The 15,235-nt window shown below is 34.1% G+C and overlaps 1 protein-coding gene across 7 annotated transcripts in view; it reads left to right on the plus strand.

Annotated features, from left to right (window-relative positions):
• Nucleotides 1-15,235, plus strand: part of LOC115447544 (titin) — a 56,178-nt gene that overhangs the window by 16,272 nt on the left and 24,671 nt on the right. For 6 of the 7 annotated variants that reach the window (XR_005112307.1, XR_005112308.1, XM_030174659.2 and 3 more), the window contains 4 exons: nucleotides 863-1,181; nucleotides 4,269-4,373; nucleotides 5,727-5,927; nucleotides 6,949-7,085. Coding sequence is in view for 5 of the 7 variants with exons in the window: in XM_030174659.2 (XP_030030519.1) it covers nucleotides 863-1,181; nucleotides 4,269-4,373; nucleotides 5,727-5,927; nucleotides 6,949-7,085 (762 nt within the window). In the remaining 2 variants the exon portion in view is untranslated. The remainder of the gene's footprint in view (nucleotides 1-862; nucleotides 1,182-4,268; nucleotides 4,374-5,726; nucleotides 5,928-6,948; nucleotides 7,086-15,235) is intronic. The other variant, XM_030174662.2, reaches the window with a different exon arrangement.

A 15,235-nucleotide genomic window follows, 5' to 3' on the forward strand; every position in this document is an offset into this window, starting at 1 on the left:
ATTTTTAATGTGCAGGCGCGACGCGTACCATCGGGAACTTGCACGACAAAAGGTCTACCGGCTGGTGGTATAATCTGAATCATTTAGCCAATAAATACATTGTGAGAAACTATTCATATTTAAAGAAGTGAAAAATAACATTTACTTAATTTGTTGACAATGTATTCTGGTATTATTAGTATAAATATAAACCAATCAGGTGGTGTAAAATTTTATTGCGTTCTCAATAATAGTACATAATATTTACATTCCATGGTTATGTAACTAGCGCCAAAATTAATAAAATATATGTAAATAAACATACGTAAGTATGAGTTCCAACAGAAATTACAAATGTCTCTTTTTTTTCTCAATTCTGTAATTAAGTAAACATAACCTCATAATTGTGCTCCAATAATATCTAAATAATAAAATAAACATTTTGTCCAAGCTCAATAATAATCGGCCTGAACATATCAAATCAAATCAAATCATTTATTGTTTGCAAATATTGTTACATTAATTATTTAGCAATATTTCACCAGTAGGCATGCAAACATACATTTTATATATTTTTTTCATATATAAACAAATCATAGTTCGAGAGTTTTTTTTTATCCACATTGTGGCCATTGTACCGTTTTTGTGCTGCCACCTATGATTCGTACACGTTCTCAATACATCAGCCCACTTACGGGTGTGCTAATATAATTATTAAAATATATACTTACTATTCTGTTTTCTGTGTCTATCATAAAATCACAAAATCTTTCCACCTAAACTGATACACTAACACACATTAATGACTACTATCATCTTAAACTGTAGTTTATAATAGTTTTTGGGTTAACTCAATTTTCACATTTCACTTTTTCGTACTCAGAAAGAGGAACGCGCTGCCTTAGACCAGTTCACACACAGCGACCGCCGGGTAATCGACACAGAGAGTGTGGGAGAGACCAGGAGCTATGAGACCAAACGACATGAGGAGACAAGACGGATGGATACACAGGAAATCGAAGACCAGGACCAGGAGAGAAGTGCGGACAGGATCATCTACAAGCAGGAGAAGGTTGACAGGACAGGACAGCTGGAGGGACGCTCCGACGAGCGCAGGGAGAGAGTGGATAAGAGAGAAGACAAGAAGACCGTCAGGCAGAGTTCGGTCAAATCTCTTACCGAGAAATACATCAAGAGTGCAAGTAAGTAGAGTTTGTATAATCATTTTACCTAACGATCCAATTGCACTGTAAAATGCAATAACAACTGTCACCATATAAAAATAATAAAACAGTATGACGTGCAATTTTTCGAATGGTTTGAAAATCATTTCATAATTTGCACCTCTTGTTCTTTAGTCACCTTTCAGACTGGCTAAGTTAATTTTCGCTTAGGTATAATTTGTTTCTGAATTTACCCAAAGAGCATTACAATACTACGGAAAATTTTAACCCTACCTCTATATATTATGTAGTGGCGGCTCTACAAGCAATGATATTTAAACCCGAATATATTGCTACATTATTTTAATTCTCCATGGAAAAAACATAATAAGTAATTGATACACACATAACTCAGCCAAATATTAGCTCATTATATAATTAATTTCTTGATGATGAATTACATAAATTAGTCGGTGTTAACTTGCGTGGAGCCGTCAATGTATAAATGAATTTGTATATATGTATGTTAATTACACTACAGTTGCATTGTAACACCAGGCCAGACGTCTGTACTAACAAATTGAATGTTATTGACACTTATGAAAGTATAACTAATTATATTACATCATCTTTGACATTAACGTGGCGAATAAAATGATGCCTCTGCAAATATATGCGAGTTATGCTGAGTTTGGGTTAATTGGCGAATCGTGTATTAGACTGAGACCTTTCGGTTTGAGCCGTGGCATTTAAAGGGCGTTGTAGACAATATCATTGTTACTATATTGTCTCGCGGTTCTGTACACGAATAAAACTTAGGAATTGTTCTAAATTCTACGATATGTGAACAAATTTTATTTTATTCTAGTTCTTTATGTAATATGTAGCCATTATATTGTAGGTAAGAAAATCAGAAATTAATGATCTTTAAAATCTATAACATTCGTATAATGGAAGGAAAAGTCTCTTTATCTTTCGTTTATCTATATTTTTTATTATTTTCTATGTATGAACAACACAGACAGCTTTATTAACTTGTTCGGGTTAACATTTAACCCGTCCATATTTGGCGTGTTTCTTGTTAAGCGTGCGAAACTAAGATTTATCTAAAGCGTGAATTGCAATTATACTTGATTACAAAGTCGAATATTTTGTTAAGCTTTATAATATCGGTTTTACAAAGAAACTTCTTGTAAACGTTAAAACAGTCTCTTCAATACAGAATTTACACAATAATGTTATATCGTACAAGTTACATCTTTTACTGACAACAAAAATTGGGTAAACGTTGTTGTTTTTAACAAAAAATTGAACGTAATATAGTCATTATAATTACTTGTTATTAAGAGGTTTAACATGTAATGCTTCTCTGATTACCTCGGTGGCGTAGTTGTCTTGCGTGCGCGGTACAACACCGGTCTAAGATCTTGGGATCGAATTTCGGCCAGGGATATTGGCTCTGTATGAGCGCGGTGGCTGGAATTTGTGCCTAATATGACCTGAGGCTCGCCCTCTAACACATCAAAGGACACACATAGCGAAAAGTTGATGCCTTCTTTGCATCTCAGGCTAGCCCTTCAGTAATAGCGGCATGTTTATTTTTCTTACGAGCGCAGCACCAATCACTACTTTACAATAATATTACATTCTGTTTATGATCAATCACAATCATGCAAATATGAAACGTCTCGTGATTCACTTGCATTAAAGATTGTATTCGTAAGTTACCTGTCGAAGGCTCATTACCACCGCGAGACATACGAGATTACGTAAAGTAACTTTCAAGTATAGTGAACAGTTTTCAGTGCAGCGTGCCCGTGTGAACGCGTGTTATTGCATTGCCGTTAAAATGTTCCAAGAATATATCGATATTATAAAGTTGATTAACAGTGAGTTACATTATTGTAGTATTTTAAAACGATTAAGAGAACTAAGTTGAGTATGTTGTAGGAAAATTATACTGGTGACTTTTATTAGTTTCTTTTTTTAAATCAGTATCTTCTTGATTTATTATTTCGTTTCGATTTTGTTTTTTTTTTGTTTTTTGTAGTATCATGTTTTTGGAAGCTGCCAATTATTAATGATTATAATATCGTAATTTATTTTTTCCATATTTATTAACAATTATTTTTGCCTAAATAAATAATAATAAAAAATATTATAATAACCAAAAGTCAACAATCTAATGCAATGGAAATATTACGATGCAAAATATAATTGTATCAAGATTTTTTGCACATTTATTGTAAACGAAATGTAAATTAGTATGTGATAATAAAGTAAGGATGAGTCAGTAAAATGAATCTTATACCATCTAAGTGCGTTCGCTGCAACGATTTAGTTCGCTTCCGGAAAGTAATAGACTCAGATGAATCATATGCTCACATGCCATCAAAGTTTTTTTTTATTTAATATATGGACAACTTACAGCTACATAAACCTAAATTAAATTTATTTTAATTTAATATATGGAAGGCTTACAGCTATACAAAGGTTAATTAAACTAGTTGACTGATAGCCAATAACAAATCTTCACTTATAGTAATATAATAATATTAGATACTGCCTTACGCGTATTGTGGGTAACAGCCGTGCCATATCAACAAAGTTTAATTTAGTAAAGACCTTAAATATTTACTGTTCTGGTGCTAAAATAGGATCCCATTATTTTGCTATGCATCTTGATTTTAATGCATCGTGAGCTTTATGCACCACTTTAATAAGATAATAATATTTAATTTCATCAAGACTAAAGTTACATCACTTTGCCTGGATTTCATATCCATGGAAAAAAAAGCATGCTCATTTCCTAGACGCGCATCAAAATTATTCATCAATATCTATAATATAGTTTATACTTAGTAAATTTGATTTTTGTCAGTTTACTTTTATTAAGAGTATAAGATGATATTTTTTGACAAAACTAGTTGTCGAGTAGTTTGATTTGACTTTGTATTCTAGAATATAATTATTGCTGAAGATTTACTACTGAATACTACATTTGACAAAATGTATGGATGGATCATTAGCCTGTTCCTTACCGAATAAAAAAGAATGTAGTACATACTCATAGAAGTTAGATGTCGGTATATTGTATGTAGTTTAGTGATAAAGTTGTTACATCAGGCGAGACGTCGAAGACTGACCGCAGCACGTACCCGAAGGCGGGCCTGATCCTGCGCACGGCCACCATGAAAGACAGCGTGTCTAGCGACTCCTCCGCGCACGCCGGTCAGTACACTGTACCTTAATGAGGGACGGAACAGATGCGAATAAACATCTACCCACTTTATAATTATCTCTATGTTATTTAGTTCAGAGTCTATTTTCAATTATCATAATATAAAACTTAGCCGTCGAATAAATAATTAATAACTTTTGCATAAAAATAAACCGCTTAAAGTTTTATATTTTAATTTGTTTTTGTTGTATACTACGATTCAATTTTATGTGATTTTGAAATGCTTAATTTCAAAGAATAATGTTTGTTGTAAAAGTAATGTTTGTTCGCATTTACATTTTCCTTTCTTCAACATGGTGTAGCAGTAGTTATTAGTAGTTAAAGTAGTACTAGTAGTAGATGTAGTTATAGTGCTAGATCTTAGATTAGCAGAACATACAGCTAAAGAGTCCTAATGCCACAGGGATCCATAGCTTTCGCCGATCAGTTCCTGTGACAATTTAGAATGAATTCCAAATAATTTGAATCTTATCTATACTACTGTCGTTTGATATTGTCTATTACAGCAACTGAGCAACGATGTCGAAGCAATGTTCAGACTTAAGCGCATAATAACCAGTGTAATTATTATTCTTTATGACATGTACCACCTAATGTATCTGTGAAGTACTTTGAACTCAAAATTTTTGATAGTATTGCGATTGTTCATGGCAATTACCACTTGTCCGTCAGTTGCATATAAAATACAAATGGACAGATATTAAGAGTACTAATATACGTAACTATACACAATCGTAGGTTATAAATAGTGTTCATTACCGGTTCCATTATGCAATGATGATTGGTGTTATTTTTAAAAAGGCACGTACACATTTACTTTGAAAGTGAGCAGACAGCGCGACACTAGGCTAAAAAAACCCGTCGGTACCTACTTGTAATTTTTTGTGCAATTTTTTATATCAAATTATATAATTTTTTTATGTATGACAGATTAATACTACCGATAATTAGCTCCGCGTTTGGTAGCTATATACAGTATATAGTTTTCATTGACTTTTATATTAGAGGACCACGAGGAGAACCAATGCAAATGAAGTGGGTTTGATGCCAAATTTTTACTTTGCATCGCCACACCACTTTTCCAGTTTAAATAAAATAACCATCACAGGGACTGTTTGTCCCTTATTTAATATTTCCTAACAGTTGTGTTATTTGTTTTTGTCATTGGCAACATTAATATTTATGTATAAATAGTGACTAACATATTTATGTACAAGATATATTTTTCTTTCAGCCGAAAATTATACTGTTTTATATTGGTATTTTATTTCAGATTATATATTATTGTGAAAAGTCTTAATGAATTACCGAATGGTCATTTTAACATGTCCCGCTACCACCAGGTCTAACACGCACCGACAGCGACCACTCCCTGGGCTCTGTGGACGACACGGTGGTGACGACCACCACGGAGCGCGTGGGCGACGGCACGCGCACCACCACCACCACCACCACGCGCCACAGCGAGCGCTCCTTCCTGGACAGCAACGCGAAGGTCACTGGGGTGCAGGACATACTAACTAGGATGAAAAATGCCGATATAGGTAAGTAATAGAATTATTATGCTAGTCTAAACTAGATTTTATTCACTAAACTTACCAGAAACATTTACGGTATTACTTTGAATATTTTGAATAATTATATAATAAATAATAATAATATCCGCCCTGTATTATATACTTGCCCACTGATGAGCACGGGCCTCCTCTACTACTGAGAGGGATTAGGCCTTAGTCCACCACGCTGGCCTAGTGTGGATTAGTGGTAGACTTCACACACCTTCGAAATTCCTATAGAGAACTTCTCAGATGTGCAGATTTCCTCACGGTTTTTTCCTTCACTGTTAAAGCGAACGATACGTTCACAAAGAGTACACACATGATTTTTAGAAAAGTCAGAGGTGAGTGCCCTTGGGATTCGTCTTGGCAGTCCGTTCCACACCCAACTAGACTATCGCCGCTTTTAATAGTTATAGTGCCTAGTAATTATATTGGTTAAATTTCCTTCAAAATGGAACAACTGTACACGCATAAAATATTTGGCGGCAATTGTTCAGTAGTCATTGTTAGCGACAGATTAATATTCTAAGTACCTTTATCTTTTTCTCAGTAATATGATAAATCACAGCGTGACGCATGCGTCTTTGTGTTCCTTTGTAAATGCTCTCGAATAGCCTTCACAAATTTATATTATACTTGTACATACTATATTACCGTAATGCCGAACGGTTTTCTTATACTTAATATTATGTTGTAAATTACTACATATTATATTATACCTACTCAGGATGATTGAATAACCTTCCAAACCAAATACACGCTGTTCTATATTAAGTAGGTAATTATGTTTTCTGTTTTAGTCTAGTCTTAGTCTTTAATCTAGTTTTATCTTAAACAGCTAAAGAAATTTTGACAGGAATTTGTTTTTTTAAAAGTTTCATTTTCTATTACTTTTTGGACACATTTTATGTCTCAAAGGACTTCGTTACTTTGCTGCGACCATATTATACTCCATCTAGTTATGTAGTAACAATATCGCGTAATACATTGATTGTTCCTTCGCCAGTGATCCAAGAAGGCGATACGTCCGAGGACACGGAGGCGCGCGCACTCCTCAACAAGTTCCTCGGCGCCAGCGTGCTGATGGCCGGCATGCAGGGCTACGTCACCGAGAAACCCACCGGCAAGATCATCGTCAAGCAGGTAAGGATTGAGAGTATTCAAGATTAGCTAAGTAGCAGTAACTAAAAAGAATTAAGTTTGGTTATATGGGTTCATAACTTATTTTATTCATATTATTGTTACATTTGCGCTGAAATATGTTACAAGCTCTTGATGATTTATACATCGAAGGTGTAAATGCTTTAGGAAAAAAACTTCTAAGCTAAATTTATTGCTGTAATTTTTTTGCAAATGAAACGTTTATTACGTTCAAAAATAATATGTAAATTTAATTTTGCCTGCCAATTACCATTTCGAATGCCAATTAAACAAAAACACGTGATATTTTTATCACGAGATGTCATCGATCGAAATACTGAAACGTGTCGAACGTATTGCAAGTCATCGGCCCCGTGTTTTATTTAATTTCCCTTTCGATGGTATGTGTAGTACTAAACATTGGATCAATTATCGACGTGTGTGTACGCGTGTAAACATACGTTGTGCCAAACATCACTCCCAACCCGTGGGAATAGGAAATGGAACAAGCCAAATGCGACAACTATCATGACTCATTTTGATTTAAATGATGGTAGAGTTACCATAAATGGACAAATCAGTTATTGTTATTGGCTGTGTTTTGGTATTGGTAATGTTTTGAGTCTTTTCTTATTGCGTTAAAGCGTGTTTGTTTTTTTAATAAAGGAACTCTGGCAAGTCTTATATTGTTGATTGTTTTATGATAGTAATAATTAGTCCGTTATAAGAACAAGACGTGTTACAAGTGCATTTAGTGACTAATTGGAAAATATCGACAATTCTGTAAGAAGGTGAGTCTCCCACATTTAAGAGAAGTAGGTAATAGAGATAATCGCTGACCACGCTAAGACTACCATTTCAAAACGATTTTTAAGCTTCAATCATGGTAGCCCAGTCTTGGACACATTCTTTAGAGTTATCCTGTTATAGCTATAAAAAACTTATATTCGGTTTTGCGTGTCTGTAACTAAATAACTACATTGTTGTCTTCGGAAACAAATCGAAAATGTGTTATATACTCCACATGTTTTTTAATTTGAGCAATAAACATTTTTTCAATATTTATTGCATCCACTACAATGTCACATGTGAAATAATTGTCGGATGTGAGTCCTAGTGAATTCTGCATATACTCTCATAATAACACAGCTTATCATGAGTTGGGCACCAAGTTGTCGCGGTGGGGACATAGTGTCGGTGTTTTTTTTATATGTTGTTAATTTATTTTTTCTCTTCTCTTTATACCCTAGTTTTTAATATTTAATTTGTAATAATGTTTTCCTCTACTGCGACAATAAATGTTTCTTTCCTATTTCTTTTAATCATTACATAGAATAAACGTTTAATTGTTAATAAATAGTGTTAATTGATAAATGTGTAATATCATACCTTCAGGCCCAAACTTCAAGAGTATAAGAAGTATTAGCAGCCAATAGAGCTCATTTGCGTCACTTCACGTTAAAGACTGAACTTTTTGACTCTTATTGATTGTCGCGTTGAAACAAAACTACTTTATTTTTGCGCAATATTTTATTTAATGTTAACTCCACAGCATTCATGGTCAAAGGCGGACTCCGTAAAGTTTTATTTCAATGTCTTATATACGCATAAACAAAACAAATCACTATCATTTACAATTAACATCTAAAAGGATCACCGTAACAGCGGATATTAATTTCTTTTTAATTACTTATAATTCCTATGATCCTTATTCCTTTGTATTAGCAACTGTTTCTGAACAGATACAGCCAAACCGAAGTCAGACGGTAAAATACATCTGAAGCGATCAGAACATCGGCCTTGCTCACATGCCCAAAAACAAGTGCAAATAAAAATATGATCTATTTGCGCACGCGCATACAAATAGACACGCGCCGCGCCGCACTCAACTTGTAATATCTACATGTAAACATAAACTGAGGTAGATAAGTAGAGATGAGGGTATTTAAAAAAGGAAAAAAATGCGCAATGAAGAAATTATAACAAAGACATTGGGAAATGAACAAAGGCAACAAGTTTAACAAAGGCATATTACATTTGAATAATACAGCTTTATAGTCTCATGTGCCAAAAATGAAAAAGTAAGAAAACAATCAAGTATTGTTGAATAGACCGCAGAGGCAACAATAAACAATATTTTTCTAATATTACATAATGAATTTTTTAGTAGATGTATAGAAAAATATATTTACATTATGTAATTTCAATTGCACTAAAAGTAGATACCTAGTACATTTTAACATGTTTATACAAATAGAAATATCATATACACTAACCGTAACTCGAAAATTGCATATTTTTATATATTACACAAATGACAGGTAGCAGTGTAAAAACAATAATCAACCTTAACAGTAAGTTTACTAATCGTAGTCTCAAATAATTACCTTTTCGTTGAAAGAATTTATTACTTAGAGTATATTTGTTACTAAGCTAAACGAATCATTGATCTTTTTAAACATGTTTTATATTTAACGTATAATCTATCGAATCGATATTAAAAGTTTACAAAGCTGGCCAGTGTGAGGCCAAGTTTAAACTCGTAAAAATATGATCCAATCCACATTATTTATTACAATACTAAATGAAATACAAAATAACGCGTACAAACCAGTGCCAAGTATTTTTTTCTGGAATTTCTACGCTACTGTTGTGAGATGTTGTAACGTTAGATTTCGTTTGTAGAGACGCATTCATTTATAATCGAAGTGTTTATTCTCTGGTGGGTAATTGAGACGTTGAATAGAAGAATATGATTACTTGATTTAAAGAAAGAAATATATTTCGGATGAAATTCGAATTAATGTGGAATCAGGCTAAGTTTAAATATTTTATATTTGTAAGATAAAAACTCATTTATATATAACTTTTATTAAGTATCTCGTAGCGCAGAATTGAAATACAATAAAACATTATCAACTTAACCGCAATTCCAATTATGAAAATAAAACCCGAGGAATGAAACGTTATCTGAATTTAACGCAGTCATAAATTAAAAGATAAAAATCGCTGACATAAATTCAAAAATGTCGGGAGCCAAATCCCGCCAAAAGCTGTATTCCCACGTTTATCATACAGGTTAATGCGTTACAGTGACCCACTTACATTGTACGTAGACTCTTTCCTAGTAAACAAAAGGCGTACGAACATTGGCTTCATATATTGCCGTTTTAAGCAATGCGCGACGGAAAGCGAAGAAAACTCGCCGGCAAAAATAACACGCCCGGACCGACATTTCACCGCCATAACTACTAAACGTCATAACTGCTCCCACAATACACGCTAATGTACACCGTAATTACATAAAAATTAATGGGTATTGGGGTGAAAATAGTGTGTTCGCTAGTTCCCGCTATATTTGGTGAGGTGACGTCAGAGCAGGGCGCGCGCGCAGTCCGAACCACACTCCCGCGCCGTACGGTTCGCGCCAAATTCGATATGACATAGGATTAAAAAAAAATAAAGCCATATCTATGGTATAGTTTAGATGATAAATAATTAATAATAGTTGCAATACCGCGTGCAGTAGCAAGCGGTAGGCAGTTTAGTGATAAATTAAGTACAGGATTGCGCATTTCCAACACTTCATTTCTGGGTGAGTTTTATTTTTTATATATATTTTTGTTTTCAAAACAATTAAGTCAATAATTATTACAATGCCTACAATAATATTGCCTATACGAAAATGGTTTTATTCTAACAATTATTTATTATTTCACTTGCACAATTTATAATTTTATGTTTCTAATTAATAAAATGATTATCACGCTTTTTACTTTATTGCCTTAGCACGAATTATTATGAGTACCTATTCATGTTACACACAGTCGTACAGTTTGTCAAACATGACATTGCGTCTGTCAGCGCTCGTCAAGCGCGGCGCACAGTGCGAGGTCGCTTGCGACACACGGACATAAAAATAAAACAACAAAATATTGCAATTTGTGTATTGTAGAAATGACTGTCGGCGACGCATACCTCTGTAAATTGCTAGTGGAATGTGACCTATTAAAAACAGCCATCAATTTCGTTATATTTATGAATGCCATGAAACTTAATTTTAGATAGATCAGAAGAGTTAGTGATAAATACTGCATATAATAATCGGCGCTGCATAATGCAGACATTACATTATCGAGATTCCGCCGGCTTCATCGAATTTTCCAATCATAGTACAGTCATATTTATTGAAAAATATATCAATATTATATATACTCGTCTCATCAAATTTAATATTTAAATATGATACCAGAACACCATATTTACAAAGGACCATTGCTCCCATTCTTTAAATGCAATTCCAATTATACAAAGAATAATTTAATTAACAGTGAAGATCTCTATATATCAAAGAGTAGTCGACTCGAGTCGTATCGAATCGAATACTCACATAAACCCATATTTCTTGTATATTTTATTAAAAACACTATAACATAAAAATTATTTCATACAAATTATTAGTAATGTTTAAATATAAATTTAATAATTATAGACTGTCTTACCTACACGTCCTTTCTTGCAATTCTTATATGCGGAAAAATTGCTTTCTTAAAATCTGTAATATACCCAAATGTTAAACAAAATGGATATATAATTATTAACAAATAATAATACCAAGATTATAAAACCCTCTCTCATCCAACACGGACATGGTATTCTAACTGCTGGACACGGCTCATTGGGCCGGCACACGTCTAGCGGCTAAACGCCAGCGTTCACGCGCCGCTGCCTATCCAGGGCACTTGTGCTCGCCCGACTTACTGGCAATGTGTCACTGCATTACTTGAGATGAGAGCTTGAACATTATTTGTGTACTCGGTGATGCTCGCGGCTTCACCTTTCGACGCCAACACTATAAATTAAAAAAAAGACCTGTGATATTCATTATGCGGGATATCTCTATATGTGTACCAAAAATCATCTAAATCCATTTAATTGTTTATGCTTTTACTTCCAACAAACATCGTAACATTTTCACAAAATTTTGCATTTAATAAAGTTGATCTCTTTAGTAAGATTGGCTTTGCATAACCGCGTTTACGAGTTGCGCGTGTAAGCTTTTAAATTCTTATAACTTACGCGAGTCGGTTGTAAGACTCGTGCAAGCTTACACACACACGCAACCACGAGCTTACACGCACACACATGTACTGACCCATCTATCCAAGTTGCTTAGATGCTTTCACGCGCATGTAAGCACACATCCCACGGGCTTTTAATAGAGTTTATAGCTCTATGTATTTTATGCGCAAGTGCAATAAATTGGCATATTTCAAGTATAAAGTAGCTACTTATAACTAATTATTTGGTCGCGGCTTCGCGAGCCTTTTCCATTGCAAAAGTCCTAAAAAAAACGTTTTTCCCCTTAGTAGCAAATTAACAGGATAAAAAGTAGCCTATGTGTAAATCTAAGAAATGGTACCTGTTTGCCAAAGCTCATCGAATTCCGTTCAGCTGTTTCTACATTTACTTGTAACAAACATTTGCACAAATTTTCGCATTTATAATATTAATAAGAAGACGAGATTAGAGATTAACATAAAAACCGGATGCCTACAATAGTGCAATATAAAATTAAAGCGTGTCAAATTGACTACTGCAACTTTTTAGAATTCCCATAAATATATTTTAAAAATACTGATCACAAAAGTCAAACTAGAATTTAAGAGAAATTTAACAGTAATATTTGACTCAAGATCAAGTTGCCTCCCTATTGAGCAACTTTTTACTTCACATATAATTATTACAACCACGTATTTAACCTACTCCTTAATTTTCGCGATTAAACCTATTTAAATAAAGTAAATTAAATATAATAACAAACGATTTTAATAAGTAAAGAGCGGGTAATGATGGACTTTCGCCGCGGCTGGCGGCTTCTGATTTCTACTACAATTACACGAGTACGGGCAAGTAATTATGTCTTTGTTAAACTCTGCCTAGAGACGGATGTCATTAGGGCGTGGTAGAGTCGATACCACGTATATTTAAATGGTGTAAATTAGTTTGTGCTCGGTGGCGTAGCTGTATTACGATAAAACTACAGAACTGAGGTCTCGGGTGCAATCCTCAGGTCGGGCTCTCACTATCAACAAGGGTCTGGAATTTGTGCCCTAAATGGCGATAGGCACCTCTTATCATATGATGGGACGAAAAACACCCGGCGAAAATTGGATGCCCCAGTTGCGCCTTCAATAGATAACAAATGAATGAGAACCAAAAACATCTACTTACTTACGCAGGGAATTCTCCGCTGAATCTAAAGTTTAATTCTGATATCCCATTTGTGAGGAAAAAATGCCCAAGTACTGGTATTAAAAAAGCCACAAAACGGAATGTCCTTGTATTTACGAGCAGTTCATTTCAAAACGACCTCGAAATTAACACATTAACCAATATTAAGTTTAAAGAGTGCATTCGTATTATCGTTTTGTATTTTTTATTTTATTTTGATTGTTAATAATCAGAAACATTTATTTGTATGCTTGATTAAAAGATATGCAAGTTGCATGCCTATTGGTAAGCGCTACCATTGCCAAAATAAGGTTTAAATTAGCAAAAAATGTTGCAGAAGCCGAATTCCACAAGCAAATTTTACCCTATAAACAATCACAGGAATATCTGCAAATTTTGCAGCTCGCAAGACTTGCGGCAAGTCATATATGTACCTATAGAATTATATAAATATTGCCCCCAGTTTCAACGAATTTAAAACTTATTGTGAAATATATTACCACAAAAACTTGGTACATTGGTTGTATAGCTACATCAAATGCCAACTTGTTTACTTTGGCTACAATTAAATGTAATTTAAGCTACATCTGCGATTCAGTGTAACACCTCATCCAACGACACGTGTGGTCGGATACGTAATGTATAATTATATGTAATGCCAATAACATTACATAAAATAATAAATGAAACTAATTTGGTTCACATCCCTCGCCAAATTAGTTCGGCCGGTCGCTCTGTGGAGGAACGTAGGCGATCGCGGATAATAATCTGTCCACCTTCATAATGCTAAGGAGCTAATGTAATTCTACATTTCATAATGTCTCCCAAAATAGTAGTTATATGTTCAATCTTCACAGAATCTTCTTGTTTATGGGACGAAGTAAAACGGCCTTAACAAGATTTATTTCACGAGTTGATTGAACTTGATTATTTTTTTATTTAACACGTTCATTTTTAAAGATGAAAATATACTTGTATACTCGAACTTAGATTTAATCTACGATGTATTCAAAAGGTTTTATGTTCTAATCCCAAATTCTACACTCATCAATGACTACAAAAACAAAATCAGCTACCCGCTCCTCGCTTCACCAACTCGCGCATACCCATAGCAAGTCAATCACAATGCACGCGCAGTTCGTTCACACTCCAGTCTAATTATAACCTATATAAAAGCCAAATATAATCCGTGGAGTGGCGGAATTGTGTCAATGGTTCTACTGGCCACTACGGGAGCTGTGTGGGCCACTTGTGGCGTAAATATTGGATGCAATGGGCTGGATATCGGGATCAAGAGTGGAGCGGGAGGCAATAAATCAATAGTATCTTCTATGTACCTTTATCTTTCCTTGTAATTTTAACATACATAGATGAGATGCTTGGGTTAGTTGGTAAGGTATTGTTATGCTGTTTTGGATGTGTATGGGGATCTTTATTTTGCTAGTTTAACGCCTCTGCTAAAAAAATCTTAGCAATTATAATTGTATATTGATCATTTGGCATAGCCGGGTAAAATAAATATTGAAATTAACTTGCAATGTAATGGTACATGTTATTAAAACGAACAATTATCTACGTCACTAAATATTACTAATATTTTTGAAGCCAGTCGGCGGGTTGTTTGTTGAAAATGCAAGATTCAAAATTTAAATAAGAACAGGAAAATCATAAATAAAAACACAAACAAAAATAAACCTAACTCGGAAACTTCCTTAAACTCCACGCGTCACAACAAATTGTAGACATTGCTTTTATTTTCGTTTTGGCAAATATAGAAATACTGAGTTTTTTACCGTGTGTCAACAATGATGTCCATATTCCATAGTCATCGCAAAGCACGTGGCCACACACGAGGGTATAGGGCTGCCAACTTAAATAAAATAACTTATATTTGGAAAGTCCTTTTTTAGATGCAAAAA

This window comes from Manduca sexta, chromosome 14 (genome assembly GCF_014839805.1).
Source record: "Manduca sexta isolate Smith_Timp_Sample1 chromosome 14, JHU_Msex_v1.0, whole genome shotgun sequence".
Taxonomy (NCBI): Eukaryota; Metazoa; Arthropoda; class Insecta; order Lepidoptera; family Sphingidae; genus Manduca; species Manduca sexta.